General features: G+C 32.3%; 4 protein-coding genes and 1 non-coding gene across 6 annotated transcripts; 4 read left to right on the top strand and 1 right to left on the bottom strand.

Annotated features, from left to right (window-relative positions):
- The first annotated feature begins 185 nt into the window (after nt 1-185).
- Nucleotides 186-2549, top strand: LOC126669244 (uncharacterized). Its single transcript, XM_050362660.2, has one exon. The coding sequence runs from the start codon at nt 628-630 to the stop codon at nt 2080-2082; it is 1455 nt and encodes a 484-aa protein (XP_050218617.1). The 5' UTR covers nt 186-627; the 3' UTR covers nt 2083-2549.
- Nucleotides 2550-4774: 2225 nt separating this feature from the next.
- On the top strand, nt 4775-8944 carry LOC126670037 (thioredoxin-like 2, chloroplastic). The gene is made up of 4 exons (XM_050363689.2): nt 4775-5265; nt 6353-6535; nt 7795-7959; nt 8579-8944. The coding sequence occupies exons 1-4, from the start codon at nt 5044-5046 to the stop codon at nt 8699-8701; spliced, it is 693 nt and encodes a 230-aa protein (XP_050219646.1). The 5' UTR covers nt 4775-5043; the 3' UTR covers nt 8702-8944.
- A 4077-nt stretch (nt 8945-13021) lies between these two features.
- Nucleotides 13022-13182, top strand: LOC126670804 (U1 spliceosomal RNA). The gene has a single exon (XR_007638800.1). It is a non-coding gene; the product is annotated as a U1 spliceosomal RNA (small nuclear RNA).
- Nucleotides 13183-13986: 804 nt separating this feature from the next.
- Nucleotides 13987-20425, top strand: LOC126669424 (U-box domain-containing protein 34). 2 transcript variants are annotated; one of them, XM_050362883.2, is made up of 9 exons: nt 13987-14276; nt 14362-14483; nt 14574-14689; nt 15396-15508; nt 15589-15890; nt 15977-16078; nt 16412-16840; nt 18638-19387; nt 19876-20425. In XM_050362883.2, exons 1-9 carry the CDS (start codon nt 14120-14122, stop codon nt 19915-19917), a joined length of 2133 nt encoding a protein of 710 aa, XP_050218840.1. In that variant the 5' UTR covers nt 13987-14119; the 3' UTR covers nt 19918-20425. The 2 variants fall into 2 exon arrangements, with proteins under 2 accessions (XP_050218840.1, XP_050218839.1); XM_050362882.2 differs by having other exon boundaries at nt 13991-14276; nt 19845-20425.
- A 1169-nt stretch (nt 20426-21594) lies between these two features.
- LOC126666720 (glyoxylase I 4) lies at nt 21595-23445 on the bottom strand. The gene is made up of 5 exons (XM_050359574.2): nt 23289-23445; nt 23043-23208; nt 22577-22660; nt 22275-22478; nt 21595-21869 (listed from the first exon to the last, which is right to left on the bottom strand). The coding sequence occupies exons 1-5, from the start codon at nt 23334-23336 to the stop codon at nt 21781-21783; spliced, it is 591 nt and encodes a 196-aa protein (XP_050215531.1). The 5' UTR covers nt 23337-23445; the 3' UTR covers nt 21595-21780.
- Nucleotides 23446-27950: the final 4505 nt, after the last annotated feature.

The raw sequence follows: 27950 nt of genomic DNA, 5'->3' as shown, positions 1-27950 counted from the left end.
CGGCGGATCACGCGGGATTCGGTCTTTATGTCACCGAATCCAAAGAGATTCGGCATTTCCTTCATATCTTTGGATCATCAGGGGGAGTCCGGTATCACCTGAGAGTGGATCTCCTGTATCTCGGCTCCATTATACTTACAATAGGATTCGGTATCCATCAATTAGCCATAAAGAAAACACCAAGCTTCCACGTTTACATTGAGATCCAGTGACCAATTAAAACAGTGTTTTGTGAAAACTTTTCAAACGTAGGACCCCACTAACGTCGTACCATACCAATCCTAACCGTTCATCAACCAAACATCACCCAAACTCCAAATATCCACCATTGATCTCTCCTACCCTGTCCTCTCTTTTTTTTTGGTCAAACTACTAGGTCCTCTTCATTTCTTTTTAATTACAGTACTCATTAATTTTGTTCATCTTAAAAATTAATCGAATCTTCATCTGCACTTCAAACAACTAGAAAAACTCCGCCGTGCACAACACCACCACTACACTGACAGCAACATGTCAACTATCTAACCCTTACAATTCACTCAAACTTTCCCATCTTTACACCTTAAACTTTTTCTTCAATTTCAGTCCCTAATCAAACTTAACTCCTTTTCATTTCAAGGTAAAGCTATGGATTCTTTAGATTCACCTCCGAGTTCAACAAAACCAACTCACCACGAAGATCAACTAACTCAATCAACCGCGCTTCTCTCATTCAACACCGATTCCTCCTCCGATCCATCAAACCCAACTCGTAAACACACCACCACCATCATCTTCATCTCACTTCTCCTCACCACTTGCATTGCTCTCTCCGCCGCTTCAGCTTTCGCTTTCCTCTTCTTCGACGACAAAACGACACCGTCGTCCATCCAAACGACATCCCGTCCGCAGACCAAGCTCAACCACCCAGTAGTTCTCTTAATATCGTCAGACGGGTTCCGATTCGGTTACCAGTGGAAAACTCCAACGCCCAATATCCACCGTCTGATCAACAACGGAACCGAAGCCGAAACCGGTTTGATTCCGGTCTACCCTTCACTTACTTTTCCTAATCATTACTCAATCGTAACCGGTCTGTACCCTGCTTATCACGGCATTATAAATAACCATTTTGTTGACCCTGAGACTGGTGAGAATTTTAATATGGGTAGCCATGAACCCAAGTGGTGGCTCGGTGAGCCACTCTGGGAGACTGTGGCTAACCATGGTTTAAAAGCGGCTACTTATTTTTGGCCTGGGTCTGAGGTTCATAAGGGTTCGTGGAGTTGTCCTGATAAATATTGTATGTTTTATAATGGTTCTGTTCCGTTTGAGGATCGAGTTGATAAGATTTTGAGTTATTTTGATTTGCCTAGTGATGATATTCCTGTGTTTATGACATTGTATTTCGAGGACCCGGATCATCAGGGTCATCAAGTGGGTCCTGATGATCCTGAGGTGACTGAAGCTGTTGATAGAATTGATCGAATGATCGGGAAGTTGATTAACGGGTTGGAGAAGAGAGGCGTTTTCGAGGATGTTAATGTTATTATGGTTGGTGATCACGGTATGGTCGGTACTTGTGATAAGAAGTTGGTATTTTTAGATGATTTAGCTCCTTGGATTCAAATTCCAGCTGATTGGGTTCAGTCTTATACTCCATTGCTGGCAATTCGTCCGCCTTCAGGTGTAGCTTTATCGGATGTTGTTGCTAAGATGAATGAAGGATTGCAGTCGGGGAAAATTGAAAATGGTAAGCATTTGAAGGTGTATCTTAAGGAGGATTTGCCGAAAAGGCTTCATTATGCATCGAGTGATAGGATTACGCCGATAGTAGGGATTGTTGACGAGGCTTATAAGGTCGAACTGACGAAAAAAAGGCGACAACAAGAGTGTGGAGGAGCACATGGTTATGACAATGAAGTTTTCTCTATGAGGACTATCTTCATTGGTCATGGTCCTCAGTTTGCTAGGGGGCGAAAGGTGCCGTCTTTTGAGAATGTTCATATTTACAACATGATTACTTCGATACTCGGGATTAACGGTGCTGCGAATAATGGATCTATGTCATTTGCACAGAATGTTATTTTGCCTAATTCTTAGGAAAAATATCTAAGTGGTCTAAGCGTACGGTTGAGCTGGATAATTTTCTTTTGAAGTCGCACGAACATATAAAAAATCCCGACATAGATGTCTGGGGATAATATATTATGGCTGTGATGAAGGTAATTAAGCTACTATCTAATCTTGTCATTGCCAACTATATTATCATTTTGTTTGAACATCTGTTATAAGATGCAGATCCAAGGATGGAACACTTTATGTAACTGGTGAATGTGCATCATGTAGCACGTCAAGTAATCAATTAACTCGCACTTTTTATAGATTTCAACTTTCCGATTCCTGTTCCATAGATGTTAAGTGTGTAGCTTAGACCGATATTCTCTACTTTTCTATGCGCCTAACTCGTAGAATATGAGATCTTGTAATAATATCCATTGCTAGCGCCAAATGGAAAATTGCAGAAATTCAATCAATTATAATGATATTTCCGTATATTATTTTGCTAACGTTTGTCTGAGCGGATTATGTTGTAGTTTTGAGGTTGAAGTCATAGGTTTTAAGCTTGGCTGCTCCGCAAGTAGGCTTTAGTAGTATGATCGGCATGCTAATGTTCTCATATGTGCAAAAACTGACTTTACAACCTTCAGATGGAAGTTTAGCTGCTGAAAATTTGATTGCGGTCATAATTATTAACGCCATAGGCAATTACATTTCGGTTTAGCAGCACTGAAAGCAGGACCAGTTCTTATCTTTGCTGTCGAGTTTTTGAAACAGTTCTCTGTTGAGTTACATGGCTTGTGTGTGTTTTTCCTGCCTGAGTGTTTTCTAGAGGTCGAGTTGAACTGTTCAAGTTCCGTAAAATGTGAGTCAGTCTTCAATTCTTCATTTATTGTTTCGATGGTCTTGTGACTAAAATTGTACATGGATGCCTCGACTCTGTCTTCTGTTCGATTGGCAAACTTCGCGGTCTATGATTTTCTTCTCTTTTCTGGATTATCTTAATCTTCGTCAGAATTTGATATAGTTAAGGTGTAAAAGTCAATCTTGCAAATTTTCATGCTGCATTGCTGCATGATCCTTTTCAGAAACTTCAATAAGAACAAAAGTTTGTAATTTTATCTTTTGTGTTTGAAATAAAGCGTCACTCTTTGAACGTCTCGAGTTCAATTTTGATTATTCAAAAATTCAAAGGAGCAAAAAAAATCCGGGTTAAACCAAATTAATCGATTTAATTTGGCTAATTTTACTAAGGTTTTTGGTTAATTTGGTTAAATCAAGTTTGGTTAGGTTAATAAAATATTTTGGCCCTATGGTTTTTTTTTTTTAAATTTGGCCCTATGGTTAATTCTGTAAAAAAATTGGTTACTAAATTAATCAGTTTTACTTTTATTTTTAATAATTACTCTTTACATGTTTATCAGTTTAGCCAAATTAGTCATTTTAACTTTTTATTTAGAGATTTTAGTTAATTTAGTTAATTTGAACAGTCTAAGGTTTTGGTTGGAATAAATTCACTAAGAAAATCCAATTTTACAGGAAATATCATTTTTTTTATTTGGTTTATTTTTGTTAATCTATTTCCTGAAAAGTTTAGATAAATTCTACTTTTCTAATTAAATTAATTAAAATACAATTATATTTTTATATTTAATTTAGCCAGTTTAATAATTGAGGGTAATATTGTCTATAAATTTAGTTTAATAAAAAAATAGAATGCAATTTTCCAAAAAGTTATTAAGTGAACTAAATAATAAAAAAATTTATTTCCTCCACATTAACTCCCTCACTAATTAACTTCCCCCGATAAATATATTTTCCGGAAATTATAAAATTTTAAACGTAGTGAAGCCTAAGAGCATCTCCAATGCAATGCTAAAATGAAGTGATAATGCCATAATTTAGCATTTAATCTTAAAATGCATCTCCAATGCAGTGTTATAGTTTGTGCTAAATTTAACATATGCTATATCACGTGCTAAATTTAGCACAGACTATAGCATATGCTAAAATTCAACAACCAATAGCAATTCACTACTAATTATAATTTTACCACGGTCATTTTTTTCATTTATTATTTTAACCTACTTTTTTTATTTTTTTTACTTTTTTCATTTTAAATTTTGTGCTTCTATTTAATTTTACAATATCGATTTGATTTTTTAATAGTAGACCATACATCAATATAATAAAAAAATTAAATAATTTATTTTTATATAATTCATCGATTCTTTTAATTGTATCTTTTGAAAAACTCATTATTAAATTAAAAAAAATATTACATAAATTTTAGTTTAAAATATTTAATTAAAAAAATTATTAAATAATTAGCAATTAATGAAATTAAGAGATAATTATCTTAATAAATAATTATAACATTTCTTTTTAACTTTGTGCATTGGAGTAAAATTTGAAATGCTATGCTATCTATAACATTTTACCACTTTTTCATGCTAAATTTAACATAAAAAGTAGCATTCCATTGGAGATGCTCTAAGCTCTCGCCTCTCTCTCTCTCTCTATATTTTAAAAGTGTGAATGCAACTAGAGTAGCAATTTGCAACAACGATTTTGATGTTTTCAGTAAAATTAAATAATTTTTTTTTTTTTTTTTCCCGTTCAAAAAAAAAAAGCAGCTGCCTGGATTACCGGCTAACTGCTAAACAAAAGGCGCATAGAATAGCAACTACTGCCAGCTGAAAACCCCTTGTATTGTATTACAGAAGAAAAAAAAAACTAATTACAAAAGCTAAACTAAGCTCAACTATCTTCTTCTAATTCTTGTGCTTTGAATCTGGTCCACACAATTAGTCTAACAGACCTCGCCCTACTCAATTATCACACAAACCCTCGTCTTCTCATGGCGTTTCTTTTTTCTTCTTTTTACCTGTAGAACCAACCACTGGTTCACTTCAATTCAATTTCTATTCTTCTTGATTAAATTATTAATTTCAATTTTATACTTTTTTTTTTTGAATTTTGATTTGTTAATTAATAGAATTAATGGCAGATGTTGTTCGATTACTATCCTCCTCTCACTCTCTTTGTTTCTCTTCGTCTTCTTCTATGTTCACCGCCAATGTGAATTCAGTGCCGCCTCCTTGTAATTCTTTTAGTAATAATAGTTATTTAGATAATAAGAAGATTTATCCTTTAATTTGTTCTTCTGACTATGCTCCCCGGTTCACTTCCATACCCAGAAAGCAAGTGTTTGAATCTTTTAAGGTACCAACTTTTTATTGTTTTCTATTGCTTATAACAGGTCAGGTTTCCTGCTTTTTACTTATTTGGAGTTCTTATTTTAGGGTTCAAGTTTGGGCAGGTAAACCAATTTTGCTAGATATTTATTTTGGTTGGTTTGTCTGTTAAATTTACCTGCTTTTAGTACTGCCTGTAGCTCTACAATGGCTGTGTTTTAGAACATTCTTTGTGGCAATTTGTTTTGCAATAGTGAGGAGGAATGCTTCTCTATTTGCTTTGCTTTCTATTATGCAACTTCTATACTCTCTGAATAGAATGCTTATGCCATTTGCCACTGGAGTCATTAGAACAGGTTTATACCATTCGATGCTGTTTCGGTAGTGATTTAAATATAGCTGCTGAGAGAAAAGCTCCAGTGCAGCCAAACAAAACGTTGAGAAAACAACTGACCATGCTTAGGATGACACAATTACTGACCACTTCAAAACTTCACTAGAATCCACCTTCTTGCTCTGGTAAACCAGCTGGTTTCTACCTCTCCATAAGTTGTGAACTGCAGCTGTGAAAGCAATTTCCATGCGCTCACATTTTTTTCTGTTTATGTTGCATCATTGCATAGCTCTACAGCGAAAGCTGTTCTGCTATATTAATTCAATTCTGCTAAATAAAATTCCGGTCATACTTTCGTCATTGGTTAGTAGTGTTTTGTAGGAGTGCCTTGCCTTAAGACTCAATCTTGAACTAATTCCAGTTCAGGATATAGTACAGTTGCATCTATGTAGCTTCGTAAGCTATATTATTTTATTGTCTTCAGCCATTTGTGTCTAATTGTTGAGTTCTTCCATTTGATCTGATATTCAAAAGAAAGGTTTTGAGAAAATAATCTACCTTGACTCCTACAGTTTAGGATCCAGATTAAAATTTAGTACTCAGCTCATATTTATATATGAAAAGGGGGCTGAAATGCATCAACTAAACTATTGCTTAAATTATGCAATTTTTTATGCAAACTACTTTTTCTTAAGGTTATATTACATGGTTTACAAACTTAACATTGTTCGTGTCCATGTAGCTCAGTGCTAATTATTGATAAACCTCAAAAATTCTGCAGGTTCATGCAACTATCGCTGAAACTGACCAGCCAAAATGGTGGGAGAAGAGTGCAGGACCAAATATGAGTGACATTCATTCTACAGAAGAATTTTTGAGTGCCTTAAGCCAAGCTGGTGATAGATTAGTTATTGTTGAGTTTTATGGAACCTGGTGTGCATCTTGTCGAGCATTATATCCCAAGGTACTTCCACTTTGTTACTCGATTTTATACAGTTCTTAACTGTTAGTGTTTATTGTAATTCCTGTGTCAACATTGAGGAAAATCAAAACACAAAACTTCTTTTATTTATGTTTCTATGTACCTCTCTTCAAAAAAAAAAAAAACTCTCTTTCATATATGCATCCTCCCAAAATTCCTTTCCCTAGAAAAAAATTACTGACTTCACCTTGGTACCTTAGTAGCGTCTAACTAGTCATGCTTCTTTGGCTTGTAAGGATCAAAAGGAAGATATCACTACAAGTGAATTTAACTTCTTGTTGATTTCCAGTGTAACAAAGGTATTCAAGTGGAAGAATACCAGCTTCTAAAAATAGAACTCATTTTCTGTTCGGAATGCCTTGCTGCAGACCAAAGAATTTATAGGCATGATGGTAAACATTTTAGTGATCTTACAGCATATCACTCTACTGTTATATCTAGTTAATGCTTTGGCAGGCTGTCATTGTTAAAGTAATCAGTCTTTAGGTTGGAAGTTTGTAAAACTTTATCTCCATTAAGTTACTTGATAAGAGATGAGTCACTGAGTCTATAACTTCATTATGGACTAGCTGAGAGGATAAATATGGTATAACAATTTTTGGGTTTGTCAGTTACTGCACAAAGCCACAAACAACAGCAAGACATATGTATGTAAATTTATCTCTTGCATGTTAATAACCTAATACCTTAATGAAGTAAATTTGAATAATTGGCTTGTCTGCCATCGGTGTCCATTATCTATGACGCAGTTGCAGTATATATTTAAAATTCTATGAGTAATAGTAAGAGATCTGTATTGGTCTTCGTTTGTATAACTGTCGTGCAATCTCCAATTGAACATCGAATCATTAACCATCGAATTACCAACTCTTTGAGCATTTACCTAAATGCATAGTACACTTGGTGCTCACTGCTCATTCAATTATAATTGATATGTTAGTTATATGCACATTAAGAAGCTCAGAGAGCTAGATTGATAATAGTTAATCAGAATATCATATGTTGGTCTTGTTTAATTGTTATGTCAATCCTGCTTCAGATGCTATGTAAAATGTACAGACATCAATTCTGTTTCCTTTATATGTGGATGTTGTGGGTAGTTGAAATGCTCTTTATAGATATCCTTCAAGGAAACTTTATATGTCTGAGCAGCGCAGGAAAACCATTATTACATGTTGTTCTGTCTGTAACCAGTGTTCCTGGTGTATGGTACTGATACTATTTCGTTATGTATTTTCCAGCTCTGCAAGACAGCCGTAGAACATCCAGAGATTGTATTCCTGAAAGTGAATTTTGATGAGAACAAGCCTATGTGCAAAAGTTTGAATGTTAAAGTTCTTCCTTACTTCCACTTCTATCGCGGTGCTTATGGACAATTGGAGTCCTTTTCATGCTCGCTCGCTAAGGTTTGGCATTTTCTGCACCTAATTTCTTTTATTAATCTGATACAAGTCTTCCTTGTTGATGCTATAGAATTCATTTATTTGAGAAGATAAAGAAAGAGAAAAGTAACACAGAATTGCCTTATAATTCAATAACTTAACTTCGGCTTTTATAGGCAAAACATAGTTCATAAGAATCTGGATACAAGTAGAAAAAATTGCCTAAATAATCTAAACTAAAGTGAATAAGAAATAATAGAAAATTATTTAAGTTAGTTGATTAAGACTTAAATGAAAAACTACGCATATTTTGAATTATTCTTCCCCACCTAACACCGGATTTAAATCCTAAAGTAGTAGTTTGCTAATTAATCGACTTCTTTGATATTTACATGTTAAAATTAGCACTAGAAACTCTCTTTCTATCCAGTCTGGGCCAGCAATTAGAGCACGAGCTTGATGTCGAAGAGGTCTTTAGATTCAGGTTGTTGAGATTTTGATTTTACCGTTAGAAGCTATAGAATCATTGAGCTGAAACCATTACGGAGAAAGCAACGGAGATCGCTCTTCCCTTTAGGCATATAGGTGTGAGATATCTTTACTTTTCAATAAAGATATTGACAGTTAAATGTGATTTATGCAGTTCCAAAAAATAAAAGACGCTATCGCATTGCACAACACAGCCCCAAGCAGCTCCGGACCGCCAAAAGAAATCGGAGAACTTACTCTTGAATCTGTTTCTACTCCAACAGAGAAGCCAACATGAAGATAGGATTGTTCAGTTTAGTTGAAGCAGTTGTCTATATAGCATACTTTTGGTATATATATATTGCTGCCTAATCAAACTCTGTTGTAGAGGTAGCCTCTGTTATTCTCTGTATATTTTCATTTTTCTTGAGCAAAAAGTTACTCATCCTTGTTGCATTCTTTGTCATTCTTGTTCCCCTTGTGATGCTTGTAACTTGGAACACTAGTAGAACGGAAATATAGTATCTGAAATATTCTTGTATTTGCCTTATTTTACTTGATAATTAAGTATCAGCAAATGCTTTTGGATTAGCTAGCATTTGTATTAACTTAATAAGATGTGATTACCATAGATAAGCATCAAATCTAGCACTAAAAGAATAGAGACAATGTGACATTTAGAAAATGGAGAATTCTGACAAATTTAACTGTGTCTGAATTTTATTCTCTCCTAGCACGGTATTTAAATTTTAATTCATAATCGGAAATTAAGTGGATGTTTATAAATATTCATTTTTATCAAAGTACAACAGTATATGATAATGGGATTGGGATACCCTCTTGTTCACTAATTTACACCATTCGTTATAAAATGAATGGTGTAAATTATGAACTTTTTTGATCTCTACGTTAATTTTGTAATAAAGGCATAGATTCAATGAACATGATCTCTCATGTTCGTTTGAACACGAGGAATTCCAATCCGTAATAATGTGATAGTTTGAGTACTCAGTGAATCGATTATCCAATTAAAACATAATAGGATAGCTCTCTCTCTCTGAAAATTGTCCTCTCTCTTCTCTCTAAAAAAAAGTTTATTTTCTTCATCTTTTTTAGCGTGGGACAAGATGATTTTTTCGTTTAACCGGAAAATCATCTTCTCTCCGCCATAGTATTAATTATTGTAGATCTATTTATTTGAATAAGTCTTCTTTAAGATGATCTTTTCAATTTGGATTTTTATGTTGTTGAATAAATATTTGTAATTTTTTCCCACCTCTTTGATCCGATGTTTTATATTGTTTAAGCATTTTTAGTGTTCGTTCAAACTTTAAATTTGTAATTATGTTTTCGTCAATACATTCTAGCTTTAAAAAAAATCCAATTAAATTAAGCTCAAAGGATATTATTCTTTTCAACACTTTGTATACGTTGTTAGGTAAATCTTTGTGGGGAATTTTTAAACATTATTAAAAGAAGTGTACCTTTATAGATTTGTTGATGTCCCATTGGTTCACAGGCATAAATATTTTTTTTATATTATTGTTATTTTAATTTTTGATTAGTTTAGATTAGTAATAAAGACAGGCATTATTGAAGAAGTTTGATTCCTCTAGAAGATCTGATGTATTGTCCAAATTATGCCGTCTAGAAAGGCAAATCTGATGCATTGTCCTTTCAAAAAATGAAATGTCTTTGACTTTCTTTACATTATTTAATCAAATGATCTTGCATTCATTTGTTTTTATATTTATAGTGTGTGATTAATGTGTTATATGAGAACATTTTTGCTTACATCAAGTATTTAATGGACCGTTCTCATAAAAATTCTGATATCTTTTAATTTAAATTAGATTATATTAAATTAATATCGAAATACATTCCAGTAAAATTAAATGATTATATTAAAAATTCAATTAAACCTAGCTAGCACTTGATCTATTTATATAAAAAGAAATGAAGTAATATAATAAAATTTACTCTGTTGGATTTTTCGAACACCTTTTGCACTTTTAAAAATGTGATTTTCCGGCCATAAACTGGAAAAACACTAATTTCATATCCAAAAACATAAGCTATGGTGAAGAGTCTAAAGAGAAGACTTAGAAAGAAAAAAAATAGGTGGTGAAAAGAGAGAATAACTTTTAGTTCTCTCTCTTCTTAAATTACCTCTCTAGAATTTTAATACTTTGTTCTCGTAAGAATTTAATTTAGTATTATTAAATCATAATATTACTTATATAAGAGGGGCCACTATAATCCGAATATAAACGAAGAACTTTATGATGCAGATATGGTTTCAGGGGAGGAACCACCTTAAACTTGGAGTATGCTTTAGTCTGGGATGTAGAATTCTAGGAAGAGTTTAAACTTTTTGGTAAATTTTCAAGGAAAGAAAGTATAATTTATAGTAAATTAAGGCTAGATGAAGGATAAATTATTCTCCATATAATAAAAAGGGTTAATTACATATAAAATCACCACCTTTACACGAAATTGCAAAAATAACACGACCTTTAAAACGTGGCAATTTATGGCACCACCTTCCATTTCTTTTCAAAAATAACACGGGCACATTTTTAGTGGCATTTTTGCTGACGTGGCGTGACACGTGGCACTCTCATTAGCTGTCCAAGTCAGCAAAATTTTATCAAAAAACGTACCCATGTTGTTTTTGAAAAGAAATGAAAGGTGATGCCCTGAATTGACACGTTTTAAAGGTCGTGTTATTTTTGAAAATTCGTGTAAATGTGGTGATTTTATATATAATTAACCCTAATAAAAATATATTAAATAGTCAGGTACAATTTAATCTGGCCGAAAAAATGTAGTTTCACATGATTTGTACCTAGCTAGAATATTATAACATATCTCAATAAACAATGTTGAGTAGTGAAAGTAAGCAATGAAATGATGAACATAGTATCCCTATTATCTCTCACTATAACATTTCATTTGTTAAATTAAATGAATCTAATAGATAGGTTTCATAATTAGAAATTGGTAGCTAGCTAGAGAATATTAATACAAGGGTAATTAAATATTAATGATGTAGTAATTAAATTTGCGGACATAAAACGTTCTATAAAACCCCATTGCCACCCACAATGTCTAACAGACTAACATATAGGCTTTTTTTTTCTTTCCTTGCAGAATACATTAGGTACTAATTAACCCTAAGTTCAAGATATGTAGACTCACGGGTGCTAATATTAGGGCTTTGGATGGTTTACGTGCATGGCAAGAAAGAATGACCGGTTTGTTTTACGATGAAGTTTAGGTGACAGAAGAGAGTGAGCACACAGGTTTTCTTGCATGAATATGACTATGCTTTTAGCTCTGCGTGCTCACCCTCTGTTTGTCACCTGCATCTCTTTATTTATTAATTTTTTGAATATATAATAATTCATATATATTGTTTTAATTAGGTTTTGATCTTCTTGCTAATGTCCTATTAATTGAGCATGCTTGAACATGACTGACTAGTATATCGAATCAGAATCCCTTCGACTTGATTGAACATGACTTATCATGTTCAATTAATTTATATTTTCCGTTGCAAAGGTGTAAATTAACTTCATATAATTTACACTCTTTTAATTTGAACACCGTTCATTTTATAATGAAATATAGAGATTGATTGAGCGTGCTTGAGACGATCATAATCCTAGTATTTCAGTTTAATGTTTAAACCTAATTACATTTGTGTTCTAATTAAATGGGAATAGGAGCATTGCATATGATAAATAATATGTGGGGACTAGTCAATTATATTTATGAATATAAAATTAAATTATAAAAGCCAATATATATTCCTACAAAAAAAATAGAAGCCAATATATATTCCTACAAAAAAATAGAAGCCAATATACCTTGAAGCTTGTAGTAAAAAGAAAATCAACAAATTACATGATAGTAATAAGTAGTTATATCAACGAGAATAATGCATACGGAAGTGAAGATGCACATTAAATTAACAACTAGCACTTGCCTTGCCTTAAAATTAAAAAAAAAAAAAAAAAAGGATAAAAACATTGGAAATCCAACTTCTAGTTTATTTTTGACAATTTACTTTTCCTTAATGAAGGATAATGTTGCAACATTTATGGATTAATAAATCAACGTTACACATTAGTCAAAAAAAAAAAAATCAACGTTACACATGTATCCTTAAGTATATGGTCAGGAGGGTACTGATCAACCCGAAAAGTTAAATTCAGTTTGATTCTTAATTCAGTTTAATGTATGAGTCGGCAAAAACTAAATACACTCTTTAAAAAGTTTTTTACATTCTCTTCGTATAATCGCACTATAAAAAAGTGTAAAAAACTATCCACAAAGCACATCTCTCCTATTATGTAAAGTCCTAAAACGCTATATTTCACGAACAATATTATCAAACTTGTATTTTGAAATTTAAGTTTACAATGTGATCCCACATATAAATTGATGAATTAGCCAAGAATCTCTCCCACGTGCTGAACGCATGACCTATAGCTTAATATTTTACATCAACTGCGCATCGTCACTACAAAAACTTTAATCCCACATCGGAATAGTGTAATCCAGAAATCGCAAATAATTTGTACAAATAGAGATCAACTATTAGCCTGCAAACTTACTTACCTGGACGGGGTTAATGGACGACCATGAAGGTCCATAGCCTAGATAGTTGGCTTCCATTGCACTTGGGAGGTGCAACTGTCTAAGGTCTCCCCAAGTGGGAGAGTCTACGTCATAATTTGTGATAGTGGGGGCTTGCGTCCGCGCAGCCCCTCTCAATCTTCACCTTTAATTTTATCTAATCTTCAAAATTAACACATTTAGCTAAATTTTGCTTATTGGACAGAGTCAAATGATTTCGACCACACCACTTCATGATTTAACATTGGACAAATTTAAATTTTTGGGCTTTGCAGCTGATGTCTCTATTTCTGATTTGACCCAATGAATACAATAAAGGATTTCTAACTTTATTTATAAAAAAATGTTTCAGTTTTGAAACTTTATCCTTTTTCATTCTTCATACTTTCCAAATTTATAAAAAAATTATTTAACTTACTTTTTAGGTACTATTTGAAATCGTTAGAAACTGTTTTTGGAAATAATTGCAAATTGTTTATTAAAAAAACCATTTGACATTTTTATAATTGTTCAATCATTTTTTCTAAACGGTTGCAATCAGATTTTTGTTAATAAATTGCCGTGCTAGAATAGGGTTTTCAATTTATAATTTTGGATTCAAAATTTACAACTATTTATTTTTTTAAATACTTTTGTAAACATCACTACAATAAGATACCATCAAAAGTGTATTTTACCTCCCTAAACAAGGTAAACTCAAGTTGGGGAAAAACACATTCAGAAGTTCATATATCGACTCGTTTCACTCCTTCAATTTCAAATTTTTCAATAATTTGCCGCCATATTATCTCCAATATTTATGAATTGCTCCAATTATTTTTTAACACCTCATATGAAGGGATAAATGAGCCAAAATGTCGAATTCAATCAATCTTTTGTGCCAAATTTAGGGCCAAAATGAGCCATTGTTCAATAAAATACTCATTACATAACCAAATAAAAGGAATATACCAATAAGACAAGTCAACGTTGACCTGACACTCTCAAACCTTAATAACCTCCATCGAGAAATGAACAATCAGCCAGTACTTGTAGTACAATCGTATCAATAATAACGGTTTCAGCGCGGGAAATGACATCAGTAGCGGTTGCCGTGAACGGCGGTGACGGTGTCGGAGGAAAAGGAAGCAGAAGAGCCGTTAGATGGGCAGTTGATAATTTATTACCTAATGCAAACCGTTTGATTCTCGTCCACGTCATTCCCGCCATAACTTTCTTACCGACCCCATGTATAATTAATGATCTCTCTCCGAATTTAAATTACTGTGTTTTTTAATTTTAATTATAATTTCTTTGTGTTTGGATTATGCGTAGCTGGAGATCATATACCCATTGAAGAACTTGATGAGAGTGTGGTGGCTTTGTATGTTCAAGAAGTGAAAGTGAAATTAGAGGAGATTTTTATACCCTTTAGAAAGTTGTGCAATACAAAAAAGGTTTTAGGGTTTAATTATTTTTCCTTAATTTAATCTTTTTCTGTTCAATGTTTGTAAATTTTACAATTTTTTTTTATTTTGTTTGGGAAGATTGAGACTGTGGTGCTAGAGGATGATAATCCGGCAACTGGGCTTTTAAATTATGTATCAGAGTCAGGGATTGATTGTTTAGTGTTGGGTTCTTGGTCTCCTAATTGTTTAATCAGGTAATTTACGCCCTTTCTTTTTTAATTTCCATGGTGGTGTTTACTAAGCAGCACAGACACTTCGTTTAATTAACGTGTTATGTTTTGGACACTTGATGTTTCAGATACGAAACTTGATTTTTTACATAGGAAATGTTAAAATAACACCGTGTCCAAGTGTCCCGTTTTAGTGTTTAAGTGTTGAAAACCAGATGAGTGGTTGCTGCCATCTCTACAGTATATAGTTTAAACATGGTCTAATTTGACAATTTAGTATATATAACTCTGCAAAATGAGGTCAATTACATTACTCGTGGGTTTTCAGAATGCTTGAAAAACAACTGTGAAGATCTTTATATTTGATGTATGGTGCTAATTTCAATATGTTTGTTTATATTTAATATCTTATGCCGTTCCAATATGTTTGTGTTTAATATGTTCACGATTGTGTTTTACGCATTCTGGAGACACTGGAGTGGAAGTAGTTGGTCTTATTTTGAAGAATTATGGATCAGGTTGGCAATAGGACAAATTCGATTAATATGAGATCGTTCCACAAGTTTAAAGAGCGGGATTACCCTTTGCTCAAACTTCAATTAAGCTAGGATGATATGAGACTGGTTTTTAAGTTCAGAGCGCAGCATGTTCTGCAATTTATCTACCTCAATTAGATGGTTTAGCTTTATGGTTGATGATAGTTGTTTATGCAACTATTGTATTTCTTCAGGAAGATGAAGGGACCAGGGACACCGGCAGCAGTGTTAAATTCTATTCCAGAGACATGTGAGGTTTATGTTGTATCTAAACACAAAATCACAACCAATTCCTCTTCCATTAGTGGTATGTGGTTCAAGCTTGCTTATAAACTGAACAAAATGTTATCTATGTCTCTCGTTGCTTAGTTTATCTGTTTTTCTCAGTGACCGCCAGTTCAGGCTGCTGGATGTTTAACAGAGGAAGTTATAAGAATTACTCCAGCATCAATGAACAAGATTCTGAGGCTGAGGTTTATTCTTGCTCTGAAGGATCTAAAATTCAAAAATCCTTTGACGCGTCATCAATGTCTGAATCCAAAGTTCAAAAATCCATCGATGCATCATCCGTATCTGACCGTAGCCTCTTTTCTACTAACGACAACATGGCTTATCACGACTGGGGAGAAAGACTTCTTAGTAGTAGTACTAAAAGATGTGAATCCACAGCTTCCACTATAAGTAACCAGGTAAACTGAATTCTCCACTTGTATCAATATTCACTAAGGCGGCATACGAATGAGTCATGTATAAACTTATCTTTTTCATTTTGCAGTCACATGTGCAGGCTGAGCTCGAGCAGCTAAGGCTAGAACTGCAAAATACTGTTAGCATGTATAAACGAGCTTGTGAAGAGCTCGTTCAAACTCAAAACCAGGTTTTAATTCTCGTACATTTTCAACTTACTTCACTTTTAATAAGAATTTTGGACTTAGATCTACAATAAATGACAATTTTTTCTTATCCGCCATTCACGTTTCCAATTGTCCTAAATGTGACAAACCGAGCTAAAACACACGGTGTTGGGAAAAAGTTATCTTCGACATCCTTATTGATGCGGATTTGGGATTTATGGACAGTGGCATTTTTTCGCAATTCTGCATTCCTTGAATCAATAGGTTTTAGAAACTATAATCTGGTATTATTTTGTTAATCAACAGATTTACAGGTTTTATCTAAGTTTCCGTTATGGCACTTATTTATTTTATAGGTAGAATTTCTTTCTTACGAGTGCATTGAGGAATCCAGAAGAGTGAATGCTGCTTTAGAAAGAGAAGAAACTCTGAAAAAGATTGCTGCTGAAGAGAAATCAAGATATTTGCAGGCCAAGATGGAGGTCGAAGAGGCAAAAGATTTGCTTGCTAAAGAGGCTAATGAGAGGCAGATGGCTGAGCTTAAGGCTGATAAAGAGTCGTCGGAGAAACAGAAAATTCTTGATGCACTTTTCTTGAATGATAAAAGGTATAAAAAATACACTAGAAATGAAATTGAGTTAGCAACTGATTGCTTCTCGGAGAATAATGTGATCGGAGAAGGAGGGTACGGGAAAGTGTACAAATGCAATATTGATCACACTCCGGTAGCTGTTAAGGTTCTAAGGCCCGATGCATTCAACAAAAAGGAGGAGTTCTTAAGAGAGGTAAATTATCATTTATAACTGTCATAAATTGACATTCCAGCCATTTTAATGAACTTCTTAGTTTTTCCCAAAAATGTTTCAAGAAGGGTTTACTAGGTCGGAAACAAAGATAATAAGGGTTATTTATATAGATATTCATGAACTATACACGTTTTTGCAATTTAATCGCGTTTTATAAAAGTTGGTAATATATGCACCTATTATCGTTTCTTGGCAAATCCATACAGCTATTGAAAATCCGGTGAAAATTGATGATGTGGAAGCCGGAGTTGACCATCATTCACCTGTCAAAACTATGCGTTTTGAAAATCCGGCTTCCACATCGTCAATAATCACTGAATTTTAGTGTATATATTTACCAATTTTTATAAAACATGATTGAATTGCAAAAACGTGTATATTCGTGAAAATATATGTGAATAGCAGCCATTTTTAAAAGGGAAAAGGGGCAAATATACCCCTATAGTTTAGGGTATGGAGCAAGTAGACCCTTTTTGAATTTCGAATCTCAATTAAGCCCCTAATGTTTTAAAAGCAGACCATACAAGCCCCTCCGTTTAACAGTGTTAACAAAACGTTAGTTTACGCCTACGTGGAATGTCTATGCCATATTTCACGTGGCCAAAAGGGAGCAAATATGCCCTTATGGTCTAAGGCGGGAGCAAATATGCCCTTATGGTTTAGGGCGAGAGCAAATAGGCCCTTTATGAATTTTTGATCTCAATTAAGCCCCTGAAATTTCAAAATCAGCACATCCAAACCCTTTTGTCTAACATTGTTAACAAAACGCTCTATGCTGTTACTTCATACCTACGTGAAATGTCCACATCATTTAATATCTCAGATAAAAAATTTCACGTGTCCTACTCATTTTTAAATTCAAAACAGTTTATATTTTAAATAAAATTTTAGGAATCTTTTCAAACTTTTTTTATATTATATCTTTTCTCTTCGACTTTCTCCTTTTTCTGTTGGTTGTCCACCGTATTTACCACGTTTTTTTATCCATGTCACATCATTTTACAACGTTATATCTATGTTCGTCGCTTCGAACTAACAAATACAACATATATATGTTTGTTCGAATTCAGCTAGGTCCAAACATATTGTTTTTAATAAAAATAAAAATATATGTTACCATTGGTCTGAAGCCCCCTATATGAAAAAAGTTTGAAAGATTCCTAATTTTTTTTTTAAAAATAAAATATTTTTTAAACTTAAAAATGAATAAGACACGTGGAAATTTTTATCTGAGATATTAAATGTTATAGAATTTCACGTAGGCATGAAGTAACAGTATAGAGCGTTTCGTTTAATAATGTTAGATAAAGGAGTTTGGATATGCTGGTTTTGAAACTTTAGGGGCTTAATCGAGATTAAAAATTCATAAAGGGGTTATTTGCTCCCACCTTAAACCATAGAGGCCTATTTGCTCCCGTCTTAAACCATAAGGGCATATTTTCCCCCTTTTGAACACGTGGAATATACATGGACTTTCCACGTAGGCGGAAACTAACGTTTCGTTAACGTTGTTAAAAGCAGGGGCTTATATGGTCTGTTTTTGAAACGTTAGGGGTTTAATTGAGATCTGAAATTCAAAGAGGGCATACTTGCTCCATACCCTAAACGATAGGGGTATATTTGCCCCTTTTCCCTTTTTAAAATTGCAGGGAAAACAAAAGTTTTGACCTGAACACATGCTGATAGTATTATTCCAATTATTTATGGCACTAAAATGTTTGAAGGGGCCGAAAATTTCTTGTTGCAATTATGGTATTTATTTTGGATTCTTTGCAGGTTGAAGTTCTAAGCCAGCTGCACCATCCACACTTGGTTTTGCTGCTTGGCGCTTGTCCAGAGAGCGGTTGTCTTGTTTACGAATACATGGAGAACGGAAGCCTAGAGGAGTGTATCTTCCATCGGAACGGAAGCTTACCTCTTCCTTGGTTCATTCGTTTCCGGATATCTTTTGAAGTGGCTTGCGGGCTGGCTTTCTTACATAACTCGAAGCCAGATCCTATTGTCCATCGAGATCTTAAACCGGGTAATATATTGTTAGACAGAAATTACAGGAGCAAAATTGGAGATGTAGGGCTGGCCAAACTTATGACAGATATAGTACCGGACAACATAACGGAGTATAACGATTCTATAATTGCTGGTACTCTATTCTACTTGGATCCTGAATACCAAAGAACCGGGACTATCAGACCAAAGTCGGATTTATATGCTTTTGGAGTTATAATTTTACAATTATTAACAGCACAGCAGCCAAATGGACTTATAACGACTGTTGAGAATGCCATTGCGAATGATTGCTTTTCTGACATACTGGACTCGTCCATTACAGATTGGCCAGTTGCTGAATCGGAGGAATTAGCTCGAATCGCATTGAAGTGCTCGAAACTTCGATGCAGGGACAGACCAGATCTTGATAATGAAGTTCTTCCGGTTCTTAAAAGATTGTTAGATGTTGGAGCTGCTAGTATTAAGGTGGAAAGAAGCAATACTTGTGCACCAAGCCACTACTTCTGCCCAATCCTTCAGGTAAGATTTAAACAGTAAGCCTAATCACCATAGAAAAATAAAATGATAATTAAATTCAAGATAAATAAGGAAAATCTTAAATTAATGACATTGATATAGATCTTTAAATCAGCTTCGATATAAAAAAAATTATGGATTTTGTAATTTCAACTCAATTAAAAAGTTGGAGCCTTTGAAAGATTAGTGTTCTGCGTCAATAAAAAGAACACGTCGCTAAGGGTGATCATTCGGTTGGCTAAACCAAATTAACCGGTTTAACCAATTTATTTTGTTCAAATTCGGTTAAAGATTTTGGTTTGACTTGGCTAGTTCAGTTCAATCAATAAAAAAATTCAGTTCGGTTCCATAATTCGGTCAGTTCAATTTTGGTTAAATTGGTACCGTTTGCTCACTCCTACGTATGGCTTTCAAAATTCATACATATCATATAATGTATATTTTATAACTCTCAATGCAGGAAATAATGGATGACCCGTACATTGCTGCAGATGGTTTTACATATGAGCATAGAGCAATCAAGGCATGGCTAGACAGACACAAAGTATCACCAGTCACAAAGCTTCGGCTTAAGCATTCGGAGTTGACTCCGAACCACACGTTGCGTTCAGCCATACAAGAGTGGAGGTCTCGTCAGGTGCCTTAAACTTTAAGGTATCTTATTTGAGTACTATATTAAGCAAACTTGAGAACGAAGAAACTATGAGAAGACATTCCAAGTTTTCCTTTTACATTCATTGTTGTTAAGATACCAACAAAAATGTACAGTAAAGTAATAAATTAAGAATGGTAGGTTGCTTTGAATGAAGAACTCTTAGAAAAATTCTGAAAGTTGTCCATTTGAGTTTAATGTAATGTACAAACGCTTATGTTTGGATTTTTGTGAAAAGTCTCTGGTTTCACTGGAAAAAATATGTCAGTCGAACTTTTCCATCTTTAATTTTCTGGTTCCAGGTCTAATGTGTTTGTATTTTCACACGACATTTGAGGATTATCAATTAATATTCACGTTCGCCTCGTTATATGAAGGAGGTGTTCATATTTGGTTTGAGCTTAGTCCGAGCTTTGAATAAAGAGCTCCACTTCATTTCATTCATATTTTCTAAATGTTCATATGCAGCTTGAGTTCGGCTCATCTTCTTTCGATTAGATGGTAAAAGCTCATCTTCTTTCGTTTAGATGGTAAAAAAGGCGAGCTCAAACTTGTTCATTTAAATGTTAAAGGGGTGAAACTCTAGCTCGTTTTTCCAATTGCTTCCCGAACCAAGCTCGACCTTGCTCGTTGACATATTTAATATTTGAAAAAATAATATAATTTTAGTTACAATAAATAGGAAGAAACCAATTTGGGAAATCATGAATATTGAATTAAAAATAATTCATTGATAACTAATAAAGAACATATGAGCTAATAATCGAGTTCATATACAAGTCAGTTTGTGAACTCATAATCGAGCTTATATACGAGCTCGACTCATAATCGATCTCATATACGAGTCATCTCAAGAACTCATATGCGGATTGTTCATTATCATAAACAGCTGATTCCACTATATTCTATAATTAGTTAAATAAAATATATCTAAAGTAAATAAGTTATTCATAAAAATAAGATTTAAATTCAAAATTACAAAAGAAATAAATATTTAACGGTCCGAAAGGCGCTTTAAATGATGGAATTTTTTTATTCTGTTAATATCAAAAATCAGCCCGTTTCAGATAAACCCGGTAAATCATACAGATCCCTGAGTCAGTTTCAAATTGATATATATTATAAACCTCCTTATTTCAATCCAATTAAAAGTTATAGCATGTCAAAAATAATTGATGTACATTACAAACACCATGCATATTCAATTATTCACCATAAGTAGATGAATCTGACATATGACAGGAACCACATGCACAAGAGGCAGCATAAACATGGTGATGTATGCTGGGCATCTATTTCAAAACTAGTGGAAATCACCAAAAAGGGATCAATGCTAGAAAATCACATGGAAATTAAATTCTCATTTGATGCAAGCTAACTAAGAACAGGGAACCATGGACCACAGGAGCCATTCATAATTAACAAGGGTTCCTTCTTTTGACAAGATTTGCTCAGAGTTGTATATCACTAGCCACTAGGCTCTACTCAAATTGATCATCATTTCAACTTCAAAACTTGCATATGCTCAATCGCGCATGAGGAAACATAAATAAACTCATTGAATCAACCAAATTTAGCACATAATATATTAGTAATAACTAGTGATCATGTATACGCATATATTTAGTTGGTGTGAACATAGATCTACCTACTACTAGTAATCTATACATATTCATTTGGTGTCTGGAGATAAAAAGAAAAGCATAGGTCATTAATATACAGTTTCTCTATACCTTATAGATAGTCAAATTTGAGTGAATTCTAAAGCATTTGCGTCTGGATCTCGTGTAAAGATTGCAGGCCTCCCAGACTTGCTAAGTGTGTAGGGAATACCTGCAGAGCAGAAAAACATTATAAGACACAGCCTCATAACTGATTAAGCTTCAGCTTTGTCCCTATGTTCCACGGAAACAGAGATATTGACAAACTGACCTTTTCTATAAGAATATGTTATAAATATTATAGTTTCGGAGTTTCGGAAGCATTTTCAGAAATAAATTTTAAAAAATGTTTACGTGTAAAACTCAACAAGTTTAGGTGCATATAGGCTTATCTAAATATACATCACTAATATCCTGAATCAAATGCATAAAAGCGACATGCATATTTTAGTAATTTCGGCATAAGCCCCTTTTTGGTGATTTCCATGTGATTTTCTAGCATTGGAGAAAATTTTACTTCATGTCGTCTAATCAATGTAGAAAATTGACAACTGTGGATGAGGAAAGACGACTGTACCAGCTTTATCAAGGATTACTTTCAACTTAGACACGTCGCGAATAGCAATGCAAGTGTGTCGGTCTCGGCCACCATGTTCAGGTCGTCCAGTTAACGGGTCAGGATTTGAAAGCTCCATCAAATGGATCATTTCAGAACCCACCCACAACCAAGCACCCCTATATGGAAGCTTATCATGTGGCCTTGCTTCATTTATTTCAAGGCCTAATTTCAAAATAGAAAATAAGTTACTAACCCTTTACACTCTGCTCATGCATCTAGATGCAGGATAAAGAAAAATAAAACAAAAACGAAAGACATACCCAAAATTCCCTGATAAAATTCAAGTGACCTTTCAAGGTTTTCGCAAAGAACTCCAACATGATGAACACTAACAACACCGTAATCTGCAGCAATACCAGTGGATTAATAAATACATCTTAATGCCCCAAAAGGACTGGACATTAGCGTTTTTATGTTTGAATCCTACCTCACATTGTCATTGTAGATAAAAAAAGCAACCATGCAGTGCAAATGCACATAGGAGTGCACACTAGTCAAAAATCGAATTGACCGAACAAATCTAACCAAATTGATCAAAATGGAATATCCAAATAAAATTTTGCTCGATTTTCGGTTTTGACCATTACAATTTCGACTTACTGATAACTTAAATTGAAACTTTAGTTCATAAATTTGACATAAACACACTTGACAATACAACATTGAATTTAAAACAGCTTCAGCTAAAAACTCATTAATCTTGTAAAAAATTAAAAAATAAATTACCTATTTTATCACTGCCACTGACTGATTCATTCTCAACTACATTTGCCTCGGCAGAAACCCTAACTTTTGTCTTGAGAGACAGACTACGAGATCTATCACCGCCAAGAGTCGGATTAAACTGGGATACTGAGCTTATATATACGGGTCTGGCACTGAAATGATTCACCTGTAATACAAAAAAAATTAGGGCAACAAGAGATTAATTTAATGGTAATTAATAAATCGGACATGATGGTATAACAATACCTTGTGTTGTACAGAGATGGGAGCAGATGGAGTAATAAGAGAAGCCATTGTAGAGTGATGTGGGTCTGCTTAATTTTTTCTATAAAAGTTAAACAATAACTTAGGAATTATTGGAGCCACCATTATTTTAGAGGTTTTTGGCCACATATTTCTCCAGATAACCAAGGCCACCACTTTCAATTTGGTTTTTGTCTGCCAAATTATCGAATCTTTCCAGGTGGTAAAAAGAGTAATTTGAAATTTCTTTATCATTACTCTTTTTAATTGTCACTTTAATCAAATGTATTTTTCCATCAATAGTTATTTTTTAAGAATTTAAAATAATATTAGCTATTATTTTTCAAATTTATCTCTTCTCTAATAAATGACTATATAACTCAACTTACAAAAATATTTATTATATAGTAAAATTATTTGAGTATTTACTCCCATAATTTAAAATAAAAACCCCACTTTCTTAATATGTACTCCCTCTATCCTATTCTAATTGAGAAAATTTTCATTGTACATTGTTTAAAAAAATTTAGTAACTTTACTTTTATATCCTCATATTACATTAAATGCTTCACCACTTTTTAAAAAAATATTTTTAAAATGCATTAATTGATGAGGGTAAAAGAAAAAAAATAGTGTGAAAAATATTATATAAATAGAAGTTTTCAATTAGAATGGACACCTAAAATAGAAAATTTGGTCAATTAGAATGGAACGGAGAGAGTACAATTTTAGTTAAATGGACAACTAAAAAAATATGGAGGGAGTATTTATTTTTTCGAAATCATCATTAGTTTTAATTATATTTATATAATTTTGTGCCATTTAAAATTATACTAATATATTTACTTATCTTTAAATAGATTATGCAAGCAGAGAAATTGTTAGGTAAATTTATTCCACCACATCATTTATAGACTAAACCTAGTACATTACGACACGTCATTAAAATAATGGCACTATCATAATATTACTGTTCAAATTGTAAAAAAGAAAACGATAGTACCACTATTTTAATAGCGTGTCATAATGTAATAAGTTAATATATGAATGACGTGATAGACTGAGTCTGCATAAGAATTTTTCTATGCATGCATAATCCGTTTAAATACATATAAATTGTGTCATGAACGGAGAGATTTATTTGTAATTCACATTAATTGATCTTAAATTCAACTTTGTTAAATTTTTTATTATATCAAACTATAATGTTTAAAATCAGCATGTCTATTTTTTTATTTTAACTAAAACTTTTAATGATTGAGTGAAAACCCAATCATAAACTACTAATAGTGCTGAACGGAAGTTGGTATGGTGGTTGTTAGGGGATATTATTGTATGACTGCATCTGCATGTGAATTCATATGACCAATATACTAAAATAAAATAAATCAAACAAGAACAATATGCTAAATCTCATTATAAAATGGAAAGGAAGTCAAACATTTGAACTTTACCACAGACTTGGTATTTTGATAGTGACCCTGAACAGCATTTTACTTATTTTAAAACCCATTTGATTATACATATTTATTGGATAATTTAAAATAATTAAAATTCAGAACAATGCTCTATAGAGTTGAGAAGGTGTCCGGCTCGAGATAAAATTAATCTGAATACAAAAAATTTAAAAATACTATATTTTATAGTCATAACTCGTTCAATTTTTCAATCACAGTCACATTAATACAAGTAGTATCTTTAAATTATTTATATTCAAGTTAATTTTACCTATAACTTTAAACACAAGTAGTTGATTACGATTAAATCTTTTATTTCTCACATTTTTCTTATTACTTTAAACACATATTTTAACACTTACAGTTGTTCATTTTTTGAATTTGTATTTATTAATATTAAATGCTTATCATTTTAATTTTATGATTATTAGATTTTTTTTGTCACATAAATAAAATGTGTATACTTCATCTATTGTTTGTATAACATTTTTTTTGTTCGTCTTTTTGATTCTAATTATATTAAAAGTTAGATTTTATATTTTGATTTTTTTTAATATTAAATTATTAAAATTAGTTTTTTCTTCTAAATTGACATTATCAATATATTTTATATTGAAAAAAACTAATATCTGTAAAAATATAAGTATAAAGACTAAATGACAATCAGAAGTTGAGAGATATGAGGGTGTTTGGTTCAGCTTTTTGAAGGAGCTTTTAGCTTTTACTTTTCAAAAAGCTCCAATAAAGTGTTTGGTGAGAATTTTTCTAGAGTTTTTCGGAGCTTTTTAAACCTCCAACAGCTGCTATTTGAAAAGCTTCATTTTGATAGCTGTTTCGATATTTTTAATTATTTAGACAAAATTACCCCTATTAGAGTATATCGTATTTTTAATATATAAAATTATTTAAATTATTTTTAAATATTTTAATTATTTATAAATTATATAAAATTATTTTATTTATATTAAAATAACTATAATTTACTACTTTTTTGAAAATTTTATTATAAATTTAATAAATAAATATCTAATTAAATTTAAACTAAATATTGCTTTTTATAAAAAAAAAATTATTAATATTTTCATTAAATAATATATTAATGATATAATAAATAAAAATAAAAATTATGCCCTTTACAGTCATTTTGTATATAAACAGCTACATCTAATTAAATCTCACCAAACACTTATAGTCTATCAGCTGACAGCTACCAGCCAACAGCTATCAGCAACAATTAACAGCCACCAGCTACAAGAAACAGCTGAACCATGTACATATCAAAAAATGAGGTGTGCCAACATTAAATGAATATTTATACAGAATTAATTTATAAGGGTTTAAGATTACAAAATTATTTTACAAGGGTTTAAGATTCCATTTGCTAAAAGAATGTCTCTAATAAATTTTTTAGAAACATTACATATATAATGTTCCTTAGATGTAAAACTTTTAATTTTAATTCTCATGAATTCTTTAATTTATGATTTCATTTTTAAATTTGTTTAAACAAAATAATAATAATAATTTATTATTTTATTTTTTAAATTGATTTCCCGTTTTTTAAATGGAAAATTTTAGTTTCTTTAAACTATTTTTAAAATTGAAATATTCTTAATTAAATGGAAGTGAAGAACAAAATTTAATTAAAAATATCTTTTTTTAATCTAATTAAGAATACACTAACAATAAATCTGTGGGCGCAATACGATAAATTGAGCAATATAAAGCACAAATATGTATTCTAGAAAGTTTACAATTAGTGTAGGGTTTAAGTATTGGGTTAATTCTGAATTCATATTAGTCTTAATATTAGTCAATTACTTGCTTACTTAACAACGCGTGTAAGAGATTTATTCTTTTTAGTTGACAAGTAATAGTCTTAAAATTATTAGTATTTTTTTTTTTTGACAATCGAATAATCTTCAATTAATAATAAAGAGCAGTTACAGGTGTAAAAATTCAGAAAGGGTATAGCCGTTTCTAATGACCTGACATGGAACAAGATATAAATCTTGATTCGCAGATCGACTTACAAAATAAAATCAGAATTACATAACTGCTCTAACACAATAAGATCCAATCCTTTTCTGTCTAACAGAACACTCACAAACTCTTCATAAAAAACAACAAATCTTTCATATAGAAAGAACAGCAAAACTTTCAAAAAGAAAGACAATCGCTGTAAAATAGTTATCGAAAAAAAAACTAATATAACCTATAACGATTTCATCTTCAATCTTGAAAGGTCTTGATCCATCTCTGATTTTTTATTTATTGAAATTGATGCGCCTCGTCGATAGATTTACCAACCAAAATGAAAAAGATGAAAAAGAGTCGGTCATTTATTTTATTCTAAAGCAATAAAAAGAAATGGCTACCGTCAACGGCGAAAATAAACCATTGACGGCAGCCGAAGCGAAAACAAAAGGAGAAACGCTTGACGGCTAGGGTTTTCTATTTGAGAGAGAGGGGAGAGGAAAATATTCGTTAAAATTGTGGGAAGTTATTAGTATTGTTATTATTACTGATACTAGTCAATTGCCACATGATATTTTGTTGGTTTATTTTTTTTATTTAATTCCATCCCAAAGATATGCAAACTTCATTTTGACTGTTTTATTATAATAGAAACCTCACGCTTCATAATTTATTTTTATTATGTAAAAAGAGAGATATTTTTAGTGTTTGAAAGAGGAATTGATCCTATACTTTTAAAAGAATTGTATCTATGTCTTTAAAATTATGATGATGGTATAGATAATGGTCGATGCCTGGGACACAGGCTCGTTTGATGTAAGGGTTGCAAGAACTTTTTGTGGCTGAAGCTATCAGCTTCAGAAAATCATTCTCTCGAGTTAAAGGACACAATATTAAGTTTGAAACAGATACACGTTCAGGCTTTCTATACATTGTCGGATGATCATTTTTATGTTGGTGTAATTGTTGATGAGTTCAAATATTTCTTTAAAAACTATCATAATAGTTCGTTGTGTTATATTAAGAGATCAACGAATGTGGTTGTCCATAGTTCAATTCCATATCTGATGTTTTAGTTTAAAATTTGAATGTACCAGACTTTTTAGATTTGCCATTGTATTCAGATCTTTCTAAATAATACACTCTTTATTTCTTTAAAAGAAAAAAAAAGGTATAGTTCATATCACGCTTTATAATTTTTCGTTATGTTATATAAGAATTTGTTTTGCCA

This window comes from Mercurialis annua, linkage group LG2 (assembly GCF_937616625.2).
Source record: "Mercurialis annua linkage group LG2, ddMerAnnu1.2, whole genome shotgun sequence".
Lineage (NCBI taxonomy): Eukaryota > Viridiplantae > Streptophyta > Magnoliopsida > Malpighiales > Euphorbiaceae > Mercurialis > Mercurialis annua.
The sequence above is the reverse complement of the archived record's forward strand: the minus strand, read 5'-3'. Positions and strand labels throughout refer to the sequence as shown.

What these genes read in the sequence shown, in the direction of transcription:
- LOC126670037 (XM_050363689.2), top strand. Translation starts at nt 5,044, where the DNA reads ATGGCAGATGTTGTTCGATTACTATCCTCCTCTCACTCTCTTTGTTTC. An exon ending in GTCGAGCATTATATCCCAAG is followed by an intron (nt 6,536 to 7,794) that starts GTACTTCCACTT and finishes TGTATTTTCCAG; the next exon opens with CTCTGCAAGACAGCCGTAGA. An exon ending in TTTCATGCTCGCTCGCTAAG is followed by an intron (nt 7,960 to 8,578) that starts GTTTGGCATTTT and finishes TGATTTATGCAG; the next exon opens with TTCCAAAAAATAAAAGACGC.
- LOC126666720 (XM_050359574.2), bottom strand. Translation starts at nt 23,336, where the DNA reads ATGGCTTCTCTTATTACTCCATCTGCTCCCATCTCTGTACAACACAAG. An exon ending in ATTTTATCAGGGAATTTTGG is followed by an intron (nt 22,479 to 22,576) that starts GTATGTCTTTCG and finishes TTTTGAAATTAG; the next exon opens with GCCTTGAAATAAATGAAGCA. An exon ending in AGTAATCCTTGATAAAGCTG is followed by an intron (nt 21,870 to 22,274) that starts GTACAGTCGTCT and finishes TCTGCTCTGCAG; the next exon opens with GTATTCCCTACACACTTAGC.
- LOC126669244 (XM_050362660.2), top strand. Translation starts at nt 628, where the DNA reads ATGGATTCTTTAGATTCACCTCCGAGTTCAACAAAACCAACTCACCAC.
- LOC126669424 (XM_050362882.2), top strand. Translation starts at nt 14,120, where the DNA reads ATGACATCAGTAGCGGTTGCCGTGAACGGCGGTGACGGTGTCGGAGGA. An exon ending in TCTCCTAATTGTTTAATCAG is followed by an intron (nt 14,690 to 15,395) that starts GTAATTTACGCC and finishes GTATTTCTTCAG; the next exon opens with GAAGATGAAGGGACCAGGGA. An exon ending in ACTTCTGCCCAATCCTTCAG is followed by an intron (nt 19,388 to 19,844) that starts GTAAGATTTAAA and finishes CTCTCAATGCAG; the next exon opens with GAAATAATGGATGACCCGTA.